A 20,493-nucleotide genomic window follows, 5' to 3' on the forward strand; every position below is an offset into this window, starting at 1 on the left:
TAGTTTTTCCTGAGACATGGTATATACCCTTTCTGTCTGTAAAATTTCTTTTATTTCAGGAAAGTTGTCTTAGTGATATTTTTGAAAATGTTTTCTATTTCATATATGCAGTTCCTTCCTTCAGGAATATTAGTTATGCCAATGTTTGATCTCCATCACCTACCTTTCATATCTGTTTTCCCTATAATCTTTTTATACTCTTAGTACGTTCCAATTTCATTTTTTCCCACTTCTCTCAGACTTTTCTCTATGATCCTTATTTTTTTTCAAATAGTGTCAGTTCTTCATTAGTTATCTGCCGTATGACTTTTCATTTCTATGATGGTTTTGTTTTTCTTTTCTACTTATTTCCTGTTTCCTAGGTCTAACACACTAGTTTTTATTTCCTTTTGTGAAATTTATTTATTTTGTATGCACTTGGATCTTTGCTTTGAGCTCTTCTTTAGTGGTGATATTTTCATAAATTTTTGAGTTCTTGCTAATATCTTTGGTCAAGATAGTCATTTCTGTGTCTGTTTACTTATAAAGTATGTTTTCTCCTTCTGCCATTTCCCTTGCTTGTTCTTTTCTTCCTTTTTACAGGCAGTATTTTTTGTAATGGAACACCTGGAATGGCTCCTCTCCCCACCTTCCCCCCCGCCCCGCATCTTTAAATAATGAGTTCTTAGATTTTAGCATTATAGTTTTTAAGTTGGATATTATAAAATGCTGTTTGTTCAGGTGTTTAAGCCCTCCATTAACAAGCATAAGATGATCATTTTTGGCCACTTCAGTCTCACCAAGTAGGAGTAGGATGGCCGCTGTGTTTTAAGTCTGCCTCACAAAGACTGTTACTGAGACTCCTACCCACATATTAGAATGTGTTTCTTTTCATATTAGTTTAATTCTCTAATAAGCTCTATATGATCTACTTTGTTGTTTATACTTCTTCCAAAAACTGTGTATGCTGTTGGATTATATGTATGGTTAATTATTTTACATGTTTTTTTAAAATACTGTAGGAGAGAATCATGTGAAATTGTGTTTTATAGGTAAAAAATGGTCAGATATATTGGTAATTTCATATGGATCAACATAATATACGATTAACCTCTTTATATCATTACTTGCCATTCTTGAACCCTTACTTCTGAGTCATCTCTCAGCTGACTCGAATTGCACATTGTTCTTTCCAGGAGGGAAGTAGGAAGTATATTTCATGCCTTGTTAATAAATCCGTTGGGATTCTTAGAGTCTTAGCTTTGAATTCAGAGAAATCACAACAGTCCTCAGAGGTACTAAAGTCTCTCAAATGTAGAAGTGAGTGTTACTGTGAGTGAGTCTTAAGTATGACAGTGAAAGGCCCAACCCCTTCCTTGTACTCTTGGTCCCCAGGCGATGTGCACAACTCTCGAATAATAAAAGCAACGTTATATCCCAACCTCATAAGATGTTACCTCCCGATTTAGCCCGTCAGTACGCTATACATCATTCTAATCAGTGAATTCAGTGGACTTCTCTACTTCTGTAAGGTGAAATTCTTGATTACAAACAGTACTGAGTGAGGTAACATAATAGCTTAAACAGTATTTGGTAAATCTATGGACTGTGGTGTTTATAAGCAAGGTGGGTAGAACAAATGAAGACAGCAAACCCAAACCCAGAATTAGTGTTTCTTTTAATGGAGAAAGATTACTGTCCTCTTCATCATAGAAGAACTCAGTGAACTAAATCTGCTATCAGCTGGTTGCTGGGTCCTCCTGCCGTGGTTCTGTATCAGGGGCACAGAGTTGGTTGCTGCTGCTGGACAGCTGGCATCCTGTAAGGGTTGGTTAGCATTAGTGAGAGGAAGCTCATGCTGTGGAGCTCATTTCCTGTCACCAGGTACTTTGTTCTTATGCCCACTGAGAGAGCACTGCAGTGCCTGGGGAAGGGGGTTGGTTGACATTCTCAAGGTCATCTTGCTTCCACAGTGGGAGTCTTTTGCTGACCCTTCTCATGGAATACAAATAATCATACTCTGGGCCCATTGCAATTGGCCCGTGTCTCCATGTCTGTTCCCCAGATGTCTTTGTCACCAGTCCGCCAATCCTTCTTCTTTTAGGTCCCTATCCATCTGGTTCAACATGTAGCCTCTGCCCGTCAGGCCATCTTTCCTCAGCCAAAGTAGACCATGGATATATTGCTTGAAGTTCTGCCTGCAGGGAGGAAGTTTCTGCTCTACTGTCTTTTCACAGACCACTGCTTAGGATGGATATGCTATCATAGTCCATTTATGACTTGTGACAGTGAAAGGTCAGTTAGAACTAGCCATCCAAGGTACTCAGACCTTTCTGCATCTTCCTATATCTTGTGTTTCCCAATCTTGTATTTCTATGTATATACATATATGAAAAAAAAATATATATATATGGTTTGGTTCTCTTGAGTCTTACCCTTTCTGATTAGTACTCCTACTCTTCATGTAAGAGACTTAGTAAGACTCTGAATTCAACAATATAGTGACTTATCACCCTCGGATTTTTATTTATTTATTTATTTATTGTTTTGGGGGTCTTTTATTTATTTTATTTTATTTATTTATTTTTTATACAGCAGGTTCTTATTAGTTATCTATTTTATACATATTAGTGTATATATGTCAATCCCAACCTCCCAGTTCATCCCTCCACCACCACCACCACCCGCCCTGCCACTTTCCCCCCTTGATGTCCATACATTTGTTCTCTACATTTGTGTCTCTATTTCTGCCTTGCAAACTGGTTCATCTGTACCATTTTGCTAGATTCCACATATATGCATTAATATACAATATTTGTTTTTCTCCTTCTGGCTTACGTCACTTTGTATGACAGTTGCTAGGTCCAGCCACGTCTCAACAAATGACCCACTTTCATTCCTCTTTACAGCTGAGTAATATTCCATTGTATATTTGTACCACATCTTCTTTATCCATTCATCTGTTGATGGGCATTTAGGTTGCTTCCATGAGCTGGCTATTGTAAATAGTGCTGCAGTGAACGTTGGGGTGCATGTGTCTTTTTGAATTATGGTTTTCTCTGGGTATATGCCCAGTAGTGGGATTGCTGGGCCATATGGTAATTCTATTTTTAGTTTTTTAAGGAACCTCCGTATTGTTCTCCATAGTGGCTGTATCAATTTACCTTCCCACCAACAGTGCAAGAGGGTTCCCTTTTCTCCACACCCTCTCCAGCATTTGTTGTTTGTAGGTTTTCTGATGATGCCCATTCTCACCGGTGTGAGGTGATACCTCATTGTAGTTTTGATTTGCATTTCTCTAATCATTAGTGATGTTGAGCAGCTTTTCATGTGCTTCTTGGCCATCTGTATGTCTTCTTTGGAGAAATGTCTATTTAGGTCTCCTGCCCATTTATGGATTGGGTTTTGTTTTTTAATATTGAGCTGCATGATCTGTTTATATATTTTGGACATTAATCTTTTGCCCGTTGATTTGTTTGCAAATATTTTATCCCATTCTGAGGATTGTCTTTTCATCTTGTTTGTAGTTTCCTTTGCTGTGCAAAAGCTTTTAAGTTTCATTAGGTCCCATTTGTTTATTTTTGTTTTTATCTCCATTACTCTAGAAGGTGGATCAAAAAAGATCTTGCTGTGATTTATGTCAAAGTGTGTTCCTCCTATGTTTTCCTCTAAGAGTTTTATAGTGTCCGGTCTTACATTTAGGTCTATAATCCATTTTGAGTTTATTTTTGTGTATGGTGTGTGTTAGGGAGTGTTCTAATTTCATCCTTTTACATGTAGCTGTCCAGTTTTCCCAGCACCACTTATTGAAGAGACTGTCTTTTCTCCATTGTATATCTTTGCCTCCTTTGTCATAGATTAGTTGACCATAGGTATGTGGGTTTATCTCTGGCTTTCTGTCCGTTCCATTGATCTATATTTCTGTTTTTGTGCCAGTACCACATTGTCTTGATTACTGTAGCTTTGTAGTATAGTCTGAAGTCAGGGAGTCTGATTCCTCCAACTACGTTTTTTTTTTCCCTCAAGACTGCTTTGGCTATTTGGGGTCTTACGTCTCCATACAAATTTTAAGATATTTGTTCTAATTCTGGAAAAAAAGGCCACTGGTAATTTGATAGGGATTGCACTGAATCTGTAGATTGCTTTGGGTAGTATAGTCATTTTCACAATATTGATTCTTCCAGTCCAAGAACATGGTATATCTCTCCATCTGTCTGTGTCATCTTTGATTTCTTTCATCAGTGTCTTATAGTTTTCTGAGTGCAGGTCTTTTACCTCCTTAGGTGGGTTTATTCCTAGGTATTTTATTCTTTTTGTTGCAATGGTGAATGGGATTGTTTCCTTAATTTCTCTTTCTGGTGTTTTGTTGTTAGTGTATAGGAGTGCAAGAGATTTCTGTGCATTAATTTTGTATCCTGCAACTTTACCAAATTCATTGATTAGCTCTAGTAGTTTTCTGGTGGCTTCTTTAGGATTCTCTATGTATGATATCATGTCATGTGCAAATAGTGACAGTTTTACTTCTTCTTTTCCAATTTGTATTCCTTTTATTTCTTTTTCTTCTCTGATTGCCATGGCTAGGACTTCCAAAACTATGTTGAATAATTGTGGCGAGAGTGGACATCCTTGTCTTGTTCCTGATCGTAGAGGAAATGCTTTCAGTTTTTCACCATTGAGAATGATGTTTGCTATGGGTTTGTCTTACATGGCCTTTATTATGTTGACGTAGGTTCCCTCTATGCCCACTTTCTGTAGAGTTTTTATCATAAATGGGTGTTCAGTTTTGTTGAAAGCTTTCTCTGCATCTATTGAGATGATCATATGGTTTTTATTCTTCAGTTTGTTAATATGGTGTATCACATTGATTGATTTGCATATACTGAAGAATCCATGCATCCCTGGGATAAATCCCACTTGATCATGGTGTATGATCCTGTTAATGCGTTGTTAGATTCTGTTTGCTAGTATTTTGTTGAGGATTTTTGCATCTATATTCATCAGTGATATTGGTCTGTAATTTTCTTTTTTTGTAGTATCTCTGTCTCTTTTAGTATCAGGGTGATGGTGGCCTTGTAGAATGAGTTTGGGAGTGTTCCTTCCTCTGCAATTTTTTGGAAGAGTTTGAGAAGAATGGGTGTTAGCTCTTCTCTAAATGTTTGATAGAATTCGCCTGTGAAGCCATCTGGTCCTGGACTTTCGTTTGTTGTAGGATTTTTAGTCACAGTTTCAATTTCATTATTTGTCATTGGTCTTTTCATATTTTCTGTTTCTCCCTGGTTCAGTCTTGGAAGGTTATACCTTTCTAAGAATTTGTCCATTTCTTCCAGGTTGTCTATTTTATTGGCATAGAGTTGCTTGTAGTAGTCTCTTAGGATGCTTTTTTATTTCTGTTATGTCTGTTGTAACTTCTCCTTTTTCATTTCTAATTTTATTGATTTGAGTCCTCTCCCTCTTTTTCTTGATGAGTCTGGCTAAAGGTTTATCAATTTTGTTTATCTTCTCAAAGAACCAGCTTTTAGTTTTATTGATCTTTGCTATTGTTTTCTTTGTTTCTGTTTCATTTATTTCTGCTCTGATCTTTATGATTTCTTTCCTTCTACTAACTTTGGGTTTTGTTTGTTCTTCTTTCTCTAGTTCCTTTAGGTGTAATGTTAGATTGTTTGAGATTTTTCTTGTTTCTTGAGGTAGGATTGTATTGCTACAAACTTCCCTCTTAGTACGGCTTTTGCTACATCCCATAAGTTTTCGATCGTCATGTTTTCATTGTCATTTGTCTCTAGGTAGTTTTTGATTTCCTCTTTGATTTCTTCAGTGATCTCTTGGTTATTTAGTATCGTATTGTTTAGCCTCCATGTGTTTGTGTTTTTTACATTTTTTTCCCCTGTAATTGATTTCTAATCTCATAGCGTTGTGGCTGAAAAAGATGCTTGATATGATTTCAATTTCCTTAAATTTACTGAGGCTTGATTTGTGACCCAAGATGTGATCTATCCTGGAGAATGTTCCATATGCATTTGAGAAGAAAGTGTAATCTGGTGTTTTTAGATGGAATATCCTATAAGTATCAGTTAAATCTATCTGGTCTGTTGTGTCATTTCAAGCTTGTGTTTCCTTATTAATTTTCTGTTTGGATGATCTGTCCATTGGTGTAAGTGAGGTGTTAAAGTCCCCCACTATTTTTATGTTACTGTCAGTTTCCTCTTTTATAACTGTTAGCAGTTGCCTTATGTATTGAGGTGCTCCTATGTTGGGTGCATATATATTTATAATTGTTATATCTTCTTCTTGGATTGATCCCTTGATCATTATGTAGTGTCCTTCCTTGTCTCTTGTAACAGTCTTTATTTTAAAGTCTATTTTATCTGATATGAGTATTGCTACTCCATCTTTCTTTTGATTTCCATTTGCATGGAATATCTTTTTCCATCCCCTCGCTTTCAGTCTGTATGTGTCCCTAGGTCTGAAGTGGGTGTCCTGTAGGCAGCATATATATGGGTCTTGTTTTTGTATCCATTCAGCGAGCCTGTGTCTTCTGGTTGGAGCATTTAATCCATTCATGTTTAAGGTCATTATTGATATGTATGTTCCTGTTACCATTTTCTTAGTTGTTATGGGTTTATTTTGTAGGTCCTTTTCTTCTCTTGTTTTTCCCACTTAGAGATGTTCCTTTAGCATTTGTTGTAAAGCTGATTTGGTGGTGCTGAATTCTCTTAGCTTTTGCTTGTCTGTAAAGCTTTTGATTTCTCCATCGAATCTGAATGAGGTCCTTGCTGGGTAGAGTAATCTTGGTTGTAGGTTCTTCCCTTTCATCACTTTAAATATATCATGCCACTCCCTTCTGGCCTGCACAGTTTCTGCTGAGAAATCAGCTGTTAACCTTATGGGAGTTCCCTTGTATGTTATTTGTCATTTTTCCCTTGTTGCTTTCAGTAATTTTTCTTTGCCTTTAGTTTTTGTCAGTCTGATTACTATGTGTCTCAGCGTGTTTCTCCTCGGTTTATCCTGCCTGAGACTCTCTGTGCTTCCTGGACTTGGGTGGCTATTTCCTTTCCCATGTTAGGGAAGTTTTCAACTATGATCTCTTCAGATATTTTCTCGGGTCCTTTCTCTCTCTCTTCTCCTTCTGGGATCCCTGTAATGTGAATACGTTTAATGTTGTTCCAGAGGTGTCTTAGGCTGTCTTCATTTCTTTTCATTCTTTTTTCTTTCTTCTGTTCTGTGGCAGTGAATTCCACCATTCTGTCATCCAGGTCACTTATCCGTTCTTCTGCCTCAGTTATTCTGCTATTGATTCTTTGTAGTGTATTTTTCATTTCAGTTACTGTATTGTTCATCTCTGTTTGTTTGTTCTTTAATTCTCCTAGGTGTTTGTTCTTTAATTCTTCTAGGTCTTTGTTAAACATTTCTTGCATCTTCTCGATCTTTGCCTCCATTCTTTTTCCGAGGTCCTGTATCATCATATCTGTCATTATTATGAATTCTTTTTTTGGAAGGTTGCCTATCTCCACTTCATTTAGTTGTTTTTCTGGGGTTTTATCTTGTTTGTTCATCTGGTACATAGTCTTCTGCCTTTTCATTTTGTCTGTCTTTCTGTGAATGTGGATTTCGTTCCACAGGCTGCAGAATTGTAGTACTTCTTGCTTCTGCTATCTGCCCCCTGGTGGATGAGGCTATCTAAGAGGCTTGTGCAAGCTTCCTGATGGGAGGGACTGGTGGTAGGTCTTCTCTCAACATTCTTATTCAGCATCACATTGGCACACCTGCTAGTATTGGTGGGTCTCCTGCAGAGGCGGGGGGTGGCTGTGGCTCAGTGTGGGGACAAGGACACTGGAAGCCGGATTTTAATTTTTGTTTATTTATTTTGTTGCTGTCTTAGCCTGGCAGCTGCAATAGATTCAAAATAATTTTTTGATACACATAGGAAGTCACTGAGTTTCCATCTTAGCCTGGAATCAAGACTTTAGAGGTTGAACATGTAATTCTTTTGTTTCCACCCTCTTTTCAGGTTCTCCAGGTCTCTCACTGTTTCTGTGAGCTCTTTGGTATCTTTCCAATAAATTTCTTTTCCATCTGGAGTTAGTTTCTCATGCTTACAACCAAGAACCCAGACAAACCCATTAGTATTAGGAGATGGATGTAGAGAACAGAACCTCAGGAACCTGTGAGAATAATTGTTTAGATGGGCTGGAGGTAACTCAGGTCCCATTAATTTAAAAAATATTAATTTCCAAAATGTTCTTCAAACTTCAGAGGTGACAGTAGGTTCCCCAAATCCTCAACAGGAACTGCATTCTAGTGAACACAGGTCATAATGCTGTCATTTTTAAAATTAATGAGACCTGAGTCTTTAACTGTCTAGATTCTTGGTTGCAAACAGGAGAAACCAACTGTGGTTGGAAAAGGAATTTATTAGAAGGATACTGAAGGGCTCATAGAAACAGTAAGAGTCTTGAATGTCCTGAGAAAGTTATGAGTAGGAACAAAGGCCAGTCTGGAAAGCCAAGAAGAAGAAGTTCAACCATAGTCTTTTATCAGGATTAGTTTGGCCACAATGGCAACAGTTCTTTAATGGTTCAACCACTGCTCTTGCAGGACAGCATTGCCATCGGGTATTGCTACCACCACTACTTTCAGTGGGAACCACTCTAGCTGCCGTGAGTCCTAAGCACCTGTTTATGTTTGTGTCATTCTCTTCACATTCAAAGTCTTGAATTGAAGCAGAGTCTTAAGTCATACAGTGTGCTGGCTTTCACAATAGTTTCACAGTGTACTACTTTCCTAGAGTTAGAGGAGTCTTCTATAAAGAGATGCCAGGCATTAAGTAGGAGGCTTCTGTAACGGGAATTGTAGTCCTTCGGTCCACTTACATGCAATGTGGAAGTCTTCCTTTCTAATGTGTATACCTTTTCTTTCTTTTTCTTGCTTTATGGTTCTCACTAGGACTTCCAATACCATGTTTAATACTATTGGTGAGAGTGAACACCCTTGTCTTCCTGATCTGGAGGAGAGCATTTAGTCTTTCACTATTAAGTTGAGGACCTTCCTGTTCATTACTCATTTGCTGAGTGTTTTGATCATGAATAGATGTTGAATTTTGTTAAATGCTTTTTTGCTTCTATTGAGATAATTGTATGTGTTTTTTCATTGTTTGCTAATTGATGGATTAAATTGATTAATTTTCGAATGTCAGACAGATCTTGAATTACTTGGTCTTGAATGTTGTATTATCATTTTATATATTGCTGAATTCTATTGGCTAATATTTCATAAGAATTTTAAGTCTGTTTTCCACGAGGGATATTGCTCTCGTGAATCCTTTGTCTGATTTTGTTTTCGGGGTGATGCTGGCTTCATAAAACTAGTTAGGACGTGTTCTGTCCTAGTCTGCATTCTGAAAGAGTTTCTATGGAATTAGTATTAATTCTTCCTTGAAGACTTAGTAGCATTCTCCAGTGAAACCATCTGGGCCTGGATTTTTCTTGGTGGGAACATTTTAAACTATGAATTCAGTTTCTTTAGTAGATAAAGGAATATTTAGGTAGTGGTATCTGCTTGAGGAGTCTTAGGCAGTGTGCGTCTTTCAAGGAGTTTACCCATTTCATCCAAGATGTTGAATTTGTTGGCCTAAAGTCGCTCATAATTCCTTTATTATTCTTTTAATACTCATAGGATCTATAAAAATGTTCTCTCATTCCTGATATGGGTAACTTCTTCCTTATTTTTCTTGCTCAGCCTCACCAGAAGCTTACCTATTTTATTATCTTTTCAAAGAATCAGCTTTTGATTTTATTGGTTTTCTTTATTGTTTCTTCATTTTCTATTCATTGATTCTTATTTCTTTATTATTTCCTTCCTTCTGCTTACCTGGGATCTAATTTGCTTTTCTTTTCTCAGTTTTTTAAGGTAGAAGTTTAGGTCACTGACACATTTCTTCTTTTCTAATATGAGCGTTTAATGCTGTAAATTTCCCTCAAAGCACTGCTTTAGCTGCTTCTTACAAACATTGATATGTTGTGTTTTATTCAGTTCAAAATGTTTTCAATTCTCTTTGTACTTCTTCTTTAATCCATTGATTGTTTAATTTTCATATATTTGTGGATCTTCCAGATAGCTTTCTGTTATTTTTTTCCCATGTATTTTTGCTATCTTTGGCTTTTTGATGTGCTTTCTGGGAGATCACCACCTACATTTGAGGAGAAGGCACTGCTCCGAGCCACCATTGTATGTGGAATGCCTACAGGCCACCTGGAGCCCACAGGTCAACCCACAGGCTACCTTGAGCCTGTGCTGGTGGGCAGGTGTATGTGTCAACAGTGGGCTGGTCTCTCTTGGCTGGCATATGAGAAATGGGGCCAGCCGTTCTGCCACCACTGCCATGTTCCAGTAGTGAGGCTGAAAATGGGAATTTGTTAAAAGTCTGCATGTAAGGCAACCATATCCCCAGTCCCACACCACCACTGTGTACCTAAGAACTCTAGTAGCCAAGCATCTACCCTTATGTAGGAAACAGAATCTTCTTCAAAGAAATTGAATGGCCCCAGAGAAGACCCTAATGCCAGAGCTAAACTCCTTGCAGGAATTACTGAGGGTGGATTCCTGGATCACCGTGGTGGATGAGTAGACCTATGCAATGGAAGAGGTAGCCTTCTCTCGTCTCCCCAGCACCCTCAACAAAGGTAGCTGTTTTGAGACTTATGTCATGTTTCCTTATTGACTATCTATATTCAGCACTTAACTTTAGACTTGTGGTCTGTATATGGCATGCCAATACTTAGAAGAATTGAGAATTATCAATTTTGATATATGTGTAGATGTCCCACAGATAAAAGAGTGAGATCAGCCCTCTAAAAGATGGAATCCTACTCATAGCATCAGGACTGTCCTGTTAAATGCAATCTTACTTTTAATGGACCAGTACCTTAAAATGTGAATGGTCGTTTGCTGGGTGACTGGATTAAAGATCATTTAAATTTTCTTCTTGGTATATTTCTTTCTTTTCTAACTTCTCTAGAGTGAACATATATTACTTTTGTGTTCAGATAAAATATTTTAAAACATTAAGGGACAAATTAGTAGAATTGTGAAATAAATAAAAACATGAGATCTAATCTAGTAAGCATGACATAAGGTATAGGCACTGTGAAACTAATGATTTAACAGCAAACTGGGTTGATCAGGATTGTCTCTAAAGGTGTTTACAAGAGAAATAATTGACAAAAGCTTTTAATTCTCCATGAAGAACAACTTCCAGTGTCCTAAGAAGGGCCGTCTGGCCCTACTCCCTGGGTTGGAATTCCTGAGGAAAGGTAAAATTATACTGTAGTCATGGCATTAGCAGGACAAGAGTATCCTCATCTCTTCTGCTTGCGCCCCCACCCCGTTCACTGGTGATGGTGTTCCTTCTGGGGGAGGGGTAGGAGGTTTTGAAGACTTTCCTACTACCCTCACTTTTAGAGAGGAAATGGGTCACCTATGTTTCATTACTCACTAACATGCTTATTCCTCTCTGTCCTGTCCACAGGCAGCTGGCTAAGAGTCTTGGGCAGGCTGGTGAAATCGAGCCTGAAACAGAAGGGATACTAACAGAGTATGGAGTGGATTTCTCTGATTTTTCTTCAGAAGTTTTAGAATGTCTCCCTCAAGGCCTGCCTTGGACAATTCCACCAGAGGAATTCAGCAAGAGAAGAGATTTAAGGTAAATATGTGAAACTCTTTAAGGACATCATGTTTCTTAGTATGAGTGTGTTTTGTGTTTGGTAACTGCAATCATTGCTTTTGTCGTGGTCATCCATTTACAATGCTTGGTGTCAGTTTATCTCTTGTAAAAAATAAAATACAGTGTGTGTGTGTGTGAAAAAAAAAAGGTAATGGATGTAAAAGTATCCTTCTTCTGGTAATCATTTCAAAAAATAAATGTGTCAAATCAAAAAAAAAAAAAAAAAAAGAACATCATGTTTCTATCTTTCTGCCTTCTGACTTAACTCTCCTAGGAGCTGGCCTCAGATATTCCCATCTTTCCACCAACATTCAAGTTCCGTACGATTGGGAACTCAGTACTCTGTACCAGAGCTTGGCCAATGATGGTCTCCAAGCTAAATGTAGCCCACTGACTGTTTATGTACAGCCCGTGAGCTAAGACTGGTTTTCATATTCTTAAATGGTTGAAAAAAATCAAAACAATAATTTTTCATGAAAATTATATAAAATTCAAATTTCAGCATTCATGAAGTTGCATTGGAACACAGCCATGCTTATTTGGTTATATATTGTCTATGGCTATTTTTTTGCACTACAAGAGCAGAGTTGAATAGTTGCAACCGAGGCCATATGGCCTGCAAAGCCTAAGATATTTGCTCTCTGGCCCTTTATAGAAGAAGTGTGCTGACTTTTCTTCTAGATCTTGCTATTATAATTTCAAAAGGTGTAGTTGCCACCTTCTTTTCTCATTGCTATGCCCCATAGGTCTGGTCAAATAAAGACAGTTATCTGGTTAGAAATGCCTTCCTTTAAATGGGCCTCTTCAGGCACAGAGCAAAGGATTCAAGACTTCTGTGCTTGGAGCTTCATTTTAAAGCTTTACTTTGAGGCCTGGAATTTGTTGGAAAGTACTTTTGTGGTATTTTTTTAACAACATCTTCTTTGAAGATGTTTCTTCATTGTGGGATGTTAGTTCTTTTCTGATATTTCTCTTCAGAATTTGGTTTCAGTACTGGCATTCATTCTGGATGCCACATGGAGATATTTAGAACCAAGAAACTTTTCATACAACCCACTGAGGCCGTGGAAGGGTTTTTGCTAAGGTCATCCCGTGTCAGAGTCTTTTCCGCCACACTTGCTCCCTTCATGCAGCTGAACTTATGATACCTTAAGCTCTGGGTGCCCATTACTCCACCTAGTTTGAGAATCCGCCTTTCCGGCTCCCTCTTGCTTTTGTATCTTTTAGGAATGTACTTCTTTTCTTTTCTTGCCGCGGGGTAGGCAAGGAAAAGGACTTGACAAGTCCCCTTTCCTGCTTGTTAGAAACTCTGATGGAACACACATTATATTTGAAGTCAGTTAACTCAAGCTGCCATCCTGGCTTTCAGCAGTAACCACTGTTCAGAGAACTCCTGGTCAGTCATCCTGTCAGGGGTTTTGAGATCTTGAGTCCATAATCTTACTCTCTCTGAACCTTCATTTTCTAATATATAAATTGAGGGACTTGTTTTCTGAGATCTTTTCCTAAATCTAGGAATCTACTTAAAAATTTTTAATAAGCAAAGAAAGTTAGAATGGATGGCTGAATTTTATTGTTTGAAGTGTAAGTTAGTATAGCTATTCTGCAGTAGCTATTAACATTTTAACCCTACTTACCCTTTCACCTAAAAACTCTATTTCCAGGAGTCCATCCTCCTCAAAGAAGTGTTTTAGGATGTACGTAAAGAATGTCCGTTGCTGCTTTATTATAAAAGTGACACGGCTGATGTCCATCATTAAAGGAATGGTTAAATAACCTATGTCGTATCAGTAAGATAACATTCCCTGCAGCTGCAAAAAAGGAACCATTTCCATGTGGACTTCCTAAAAGGATGGCCATCATATATTGCGAAGTGAAAGAAGCAAGTTTCAGAACAGTATGAATATGAGCCTAGTTTTTTATAAAGTCAAATAATAGAAAAACGATATAAATGTGTATGTACATACATATACATGTACACATAAAAGTATATTTGCAGAAAAAAAAGTTCTGGAAGGAAATGCATTGAACTGCCGACAGTGATTATCGTGTGTGGACTTCAGTGAAGTGCCTATCACTTCACTGATAGGGAGGCAATATTTTACGTTTCATTTTATAAATTACTGTTATTCAAATTGTTTAAAAAAAACTTCTATAACTTAAAAAAATTATAACTGGAAATAGAAGAGAGAGGTGCTCAATCTTTCCTAGCCTGACTCCTAGCCTGCAGATGAATAATAATAAGGCATGCCAATAGTCCTAGAAGCCAGTATTGCTCAGTTCCCCTCTCATGGCCCCGCCTTGCCTTTTTCTTTGGCCCCCATTGCCTTCTGAGTTAGACCACAGACTAGGAGGTCTTGCTCTGCAGAAGTCTTCTGTTAAAATATACCTATGTGTCCTGCAAGAGGATCCAAAGATACAGGGAGCTTGTGGGATGCTCTCTGCTATTAGCACAGTAACAGGGATTTTTTATTTTTAATCACTTTAACTTCCAGAAACTTTTTACCTGCCCATTATCCTCTAGAATTATTTTTCTAAAATTCAAATCTTATTCTTTTTTTCTTTTTTTTTTTTTTTTTACTCCTTTGGCTTAAAATCTTTCAACTGCTTCCTGATGCCTAAAGTAGTAATCTCTAAACTTTGTTGAACATGCATTCCCTGTAACATATGTGCCTTTATTTTAAAATTACAAGTGTACTTACTACTTTACTAATTTATTATATATGCTATTAACATACATAAAAGTGGAAAAATGAGAAAGAAATAAATTTTAATATATTTTTATTTTACTTTAAGAAGGTATAGAAAACTGTTCATATTGTTAATCCTACTTTTGGTGAAAGCAATATGATTCAATATTCTTTATTTTTTTATTTTGCTTTAACAACTTGCAGTGTGGAAATACAGAGGTCCGGTTGTAAGTTTTGTATATTTTGATACTTAGTTTTGGTTTTAATGGTTATCATAACTGAAAAAGATATCTTATATCTTAGGAAGAAGTCAGCTCAACTTACTAAATCATAATACTTATTTTTTAACCCTGTTCACTGATTATATTCAGATTCATTTTGAAATCCAGCTAATAAACTTCCATCTTTCATGATGTCAGTCAGTTCTTATGGACTAATTGAAAGGTGCTGCATTTTTAGATTTTTTAAAATGATTTCATAATCTTCGATTATTCTTCAGTTGGCATCTTTAAACACTGGTTATAAAATTCTGTTAGAAAATCTAAGTGTATAGATATGAGCAGTTTTGTAGTTTATAAGGTTAGGTCATTTTAGGTCCCCAAATTGTATAACAATGGAAACATTTCAAAACATCCATTTTTACAATTTTATATTAAAAACTTGAGTTTCTTGTTTTATTTTGCTTTCAAAAAGCAATAACTTTTTTTTTCTTTTTTTAAAATCGTTGTTAAAACATCACTTTTACCTTGAAGGGGCAGATTAAGTGTGTTTCTTTTTTTCTAAGTATCTGCTGTGGACCATATAATTGACAGTCATTGTTTTGAAGTCATAGTGTGGCTGATGAATTCATGTTAGGAGCACAAGAAGTGTCAACTTTGCTATTTTCATGGTATTAGTGGTATTACTATTATTAGTTCAATATTATCTTCAATCTGTGGATCTTTGCAATAATCTTTTTTAGCCACTAGCCTATTTTGTAAGGATTAATTTAGCTAAAACTAGATAATTTTCATAAATCCATGGTACTGGACATGCGTAAGTACCTATTGTTCACAGTTGGCTGAAAGTATAGGAACCAGCAGAAGTGCCAGTATCGTTCATTGCCTTTTGTGTTCTGGAACACCGACTCTCTTCTCACTTGAGGTACACCTCACTTACCACCTGATCCACACACCTTGTGAGGGTGCCAGCGTTAATTCATGTATTTATGTAGTCACGGTTAATTTCTTTTTACAATAAAAAATAGAGAAGTACTTAGTATGCTGAAGTGTTTGGATCTGCTTACGTTTTCCTTCTCTTTGACCGGTCTTTTAATAGATTTATTTCATTTTTCAATCAACAAATTTATGGAACACCATCCATGGGCAGTAGAAATTCACCAATGAACAAAAATAGATGTGGTCTCTGTTCTTGTGGAACGCTCAGTCTTATAGCAGAGGAGCATGAATCAAATGTTTTAAGCAAGTCAAATACGGAATTGTAATGGAGGAGAGAGATACTTGGTACAAGAGTTTGTAATACTGTGATTTCTTCTGCTCAGAGGTCCAGTGCCTTCAAAGAGGTTTTATCAATATTAATTTTTCTAGGAATGTCAAAAGAACTAGAAATGAGTCCTAACACACACTAAAAAACATATGCTATGAATAAATAATATGTATTCTGGGAACTCCTAAATAAAACTTTTTTCCTTTCCCTCCCTTCTCTCCTATATACATTTATTTACATATATTACTTATATACCTCTCTATATAACATATATGTGTATATGTAATATATGCCAAGTGCTCAGTTAGTCACTGGAAATACAAAGACAAGTAAGGCCCAGCCCTTGTTCTTCATGACTTTACTGTTCCTCAGGGAGGCAGATTTATACTCAGATAAATTACAGCAGAGGATGGCAAGCGCTGGAACATTCATATGAATAAACTGCCAGCGTCATTGGTGCTTGAGCTGAGATCTGAGAAATGAGCAGGCATAGGGGGAACTAGAGTGACTGAAGTAGTTCTCAGTTTAGCGATAGGCTGTGGCTGCAGAAAGGGTGGTATGTTCCCCTAAGACTCCCAAATCCTGCTGTAACAGGGCTCTCACAACTCCTATGGTTTTGATAGCTTCTTGACCCCCTCTGCTGGGCCACCCTGCCGTGGAGCCTACAGTGTTACCCTGGCTCTAGCTACATAAGGACTTCTGCATACCCGTTTAGGTTTGGTATTTGAACGATTATATTTGGAACACAAAAGTTCCATCAATCTTTAAACCTCATAATCCAATTATGTCAGTAAAATTCCAGTTTTTTAGTCCAGTGCAATTGGGGTAATATTTTGCAAACTGAAGTTGAGAGAAATAGTGTTTATTTTGAAAAGAAAAATGGTTGGTTAGCAATTTTCAAGAAGTAAGGCTAGTGTGAACTCCTAGGGGCAACAATCTGGCCCTTCTGATTGGGAGCACTATTTTTCTGGACCTTCGGCTCTGGTCTCTGGAGAATTGCTGCTTGCATGGCCTAACCTGCAGCTCTCCTTAGCAGGGCATCTGAGGATTAAAAAAAAAAAAAAAAAAAAAAATGCAGTGCCAATACTGCAAGCCTTTGGGGGTCAGGAAGAGAATATATCCAAGGAAACTGCTTAAAGGGGGTTGCACCAGAAGTCCAAGAAACTCCAAGGTTATTTCTGAGACTGGCTCCAATTATTTTCAGTTTCATTCATATTGTTTTGTTTCCTTTGTTACTAAACTGGAAACAAAGCTTAAAAGCTCAATTAAAGTGGAAAATGAAAACCTAAATTATTAGAGGGGGAAAATACCACCCTAAACTGATTTTTATATTTTAGTAGTATTGTGGAAGTTTGGATCATGTCATTTTTCAGTAAAACTATGAGCTTCCTTGAAGGGAAGGCGGTTCCTATAGTTTTTCACAGGAGAACTTGTAGATATCTATTTCTTTACTATTCCCTCAATAAAAAGGAAGCCCAGTGACCTCCACCGGACCATTACAAATGTGAAACTTGGCATATAAAATTGCTTGCTCTAAATTTTCCAATTGCTTTCTTTTTTTTTTTTCCATTTAATGTCGTTCTGCCAACTAGTGATTTTATTATTATAAACAGGACATTGTATTCACTTTTAAGAAGAAATATGAAGCTGGAGGTAAAATTACAAACTGCAGCTTCTCGGCTGCCAAAACAGAAAACAATGAGCTAAAAATACTGAACACAGAAAGGGTGCTGTGGTGAGAAATACTGAAATATCTTCAAGATTGAACTGTTCTAGATAGACAGAAATTTCCTGTCACTCCAGGTAAAACCAACCTTGAAATAGCAACTTGAAAGGAGAGACATATAATACTAACCTCTTTCAGGTCAACCCTTTTGTGGGAAAGCTTTCAAACATAACTAACATTAAATGACTGATCTTGCTGTTTATGAGGAAGTCCAATCTGATTAAATTGCCATTTAGAAAAGGTTCCTCTGGTGAGGGAGTGTGGCAGCATAGAAAGAGCACTAGAAGTTAGGGACTAGCTGGGTGACCTTGGACAAATCAGTTAAATTTGGGGAGACAGAGAGAGAGCAGTTTCATCTTTTACAAAATGGATCATTTCACCAAGTTAGGATTTTCCACAAGGTGTTGGTAGGTCACAAGTTCTTTGGGATTTTAATAGGTGCCATGGAGAAAAAAGATTCTGTGGCCACCCATTTTTGGAAAACAGTGGGTTAATAGATTTCTTACAATATTTTTTTGTGGATCGTCTCATGGAACTAGTGTTCCTTAGAATACACTATGAAATTGCTAAACTAAATATTTCAAAATGTATTAGCTCTAATGGTGTATAACTGTGTTTGAGATGTCCTTTTCTGAATTATTCAGAGCAAACTTCTTGGATTTGAAAGAAAATGGTATTCCATTGGTAACTATCTTCCACATTTATCTGACAAATATAGACGGTGCCTCACTGTGGGCAACAGAAGAAATTTAAGGACTGTACTTTCAATCTCAGCTCTTCCATTGTCAAGGGAACCCCTTCTTTCCTTGCCTGGTGGGAAGCAAGATTAAATTGTTCTGCATTAAATGGGGGAAGTTTTCATTGTCATTTGAAACTACTGGCAACGTTATTCCCTTCATGTAAATCCCAACTCACTGTTTATGAAAATACAAGAAACTCATAGCTAATAACAAAGATTAATGGGTCCTAAAGTAGACCACTTGTGGATATTCTTAATTGTAAGTACTTGAGTAGTTTGTCAACATAAAATTTATATTGATAAATAGCAGTAAATCTTAGAGAACACAGATGGTCAAAGATCAGTAGATTTTATCTGAACAGGTGGGAAAATGCCTATTGACAGAGGAGACAGTATTTGAACTTATACTCAGAAATAATTTTATACCATTGTGGAACTATGAATGCACAGGAAAGATGATTAATTTCTGTACATTCTAAATACATAAAATCTGTTTGGAAATTATACTGTAATTATAAGAAAAACATTTTTTGTGTGGGTGGCCTAGGATTTGGAGTAAACTAGTGAGATTTAGGGATAGTTAAATGTCAGAGTGGCAAAGTCTCTTCACTGTTTTTTATATTGAGATATTCAAATACAACAAAATTTACCTCTTTTAGTGTACAATTCAATAATTTCTTGGGCAGTCTCAAAATTATGCAACCATCACCGCTATTCCAGAACATTTTCACCGCCCCCCAGAAGAAATCCTATACTTATTGGCAGTCACTTCCCCTTCCCTCTCCCCGCTTGCTCCTAGCAACAACTAATCTACATTCTGTCTTTATGAATTTTCCTATTCTGGACATTTCATATAAATGGATTCATATAATAAGTGGCTTTTTGTATCTGGCTTCTTTTACTTGGCATAATGTTTTCAAGGTCCACCCATGCTGTAGCACAGGAGTCCCCAATCCCTGGGCTGCGGACTAGTAGTGGTCCGTGGCCTATTAGGCACTGGGCCGCACAGCAGGAGGTGAGTGGTGGGTGACTGAGCAAAACTTCATCTGCCACTCCCCATCACTTTCATTACCACCTGAACCACCCCCCCTGCCCCCCACCCCCGTCCATGGAAAAATTGTCTTCCACGAAACTGGTCCCTGGTGCCAAAAAGCTTGGGGACCGCTTCTGTAGCATGTGTCAGGACTTCAGTCCTTTTTACGGCTGAACAGTATTCCATTGTATGGATATACCACATTTTATTTACCCATTTGTTGATGGACATTTGGGGTGTTTCTACTTTTTAACTGTTATAAATAATGCTGCTGTGAATATTTGTATACAGGTTTTTATGTGGACATAGGTTTTCAGTTCTCTTGAGTATATACCTAGGAAGGGAATTGCTGGTTCATGTAGTCAGTCTGTATTTAACCTTTTGAGTAAATGTCAAACTTTTTTCCAAAGTGACTGCACAATTTTACATTCCTACCAGCAGTGTATGAGGCTCCATGGTCTCACCAGCAGTTGTTATCTGTATTTGTAATTATAGCCATCCTTATGGGTGTGAAGTAGTATCTCATTGTCAGTTTGTTAAAAAAACTTCAGCTTTATTAAGGTATAGTTGACAAAAATTGTATATATTTAAGGTGTACAATGTGATGGTTTCATATAAATATACATTGTGAAATGATGACCACAGTTAGGTTAATTAGCATTCATTACCTCATGTAGTCCTATTTTTTTCTTTTCATCTCCCCATCCCCCTCATTGTGGTTTCAATTTGCATTTTCCTAGTGACTAATGATGCTAATGTGTATATCTTCTTTGGAGAAATGTCTATTCAAATCCTTTGCCCATTTAAAAACTGGATTGTCTTTGTACTGTTGACTTGATAGTTTATATATTCTAGATACCAGTTTTTTATCACATATTTGATTTGTAAGTATTTTCTCCCATTTGTAGGTTGTCTTTTCACTTTCTTGATGCTGTTCTTTGAAACACAGAGGTTTCTAAATTTGATGAAGTCTAATTTATCTATTTTTCTTTGGTTGCTGTTGCTGTTGGTGTCATACCTAAGAAACCATTGGCTAATCCAAAATCACAAAGATTTGCACTTGTTTTCTTCCAAGAGTTTTATAGTTTTAGCTCTTTCATTTATGTTTATGATCCATTTTTAGTT

The 20,493-nt window shown here is 37.0% G+C and overlaps 1 protein-coding gene across 4 annotated transcripts in view; it reads left to right on the top strand.

Moving 5' to 3' along the window:
* The window catches only part of DIS3L2 (DIS3 like 3'-5' exoribonuclease 2), a 382,646-nt gene that overhangs the window by 177,610 nt on the left and 184,543 nt on the right, over positions 1-20,493 (top strand). For all 4 annotated transcript variants that reach the window (XR_014016571.1, XM_081243341.1, XM_081243343.1 and 1 more), the window contains one exon: positions 11,501-11,674. Coding sequence is in view for 3 of the 4 variants with exons in the window: in XM_081243341.1 (XP_081099467.1) it covers positions 11,501-11,674 (174 nt within the window). In the remaining variant the exon portion in view is untranslated. The remainder of the gene's footprint in view (positions 1-11,500; positions 11,675-20,493) is intronic.

The sequence above is a fragment of the Mesoplodon bidens genome (assembly GCF_964165515.1).
Source record: "Mesoplodon bidens genome assembly, chromosome: 8".
NCBI classification, from domain to species: Eukaryota; Metazoa; Chordata; class Mammalia; order Artiodactyla; family Ziphiidae; genus Mesoplodon; species Mesoplodon bidens.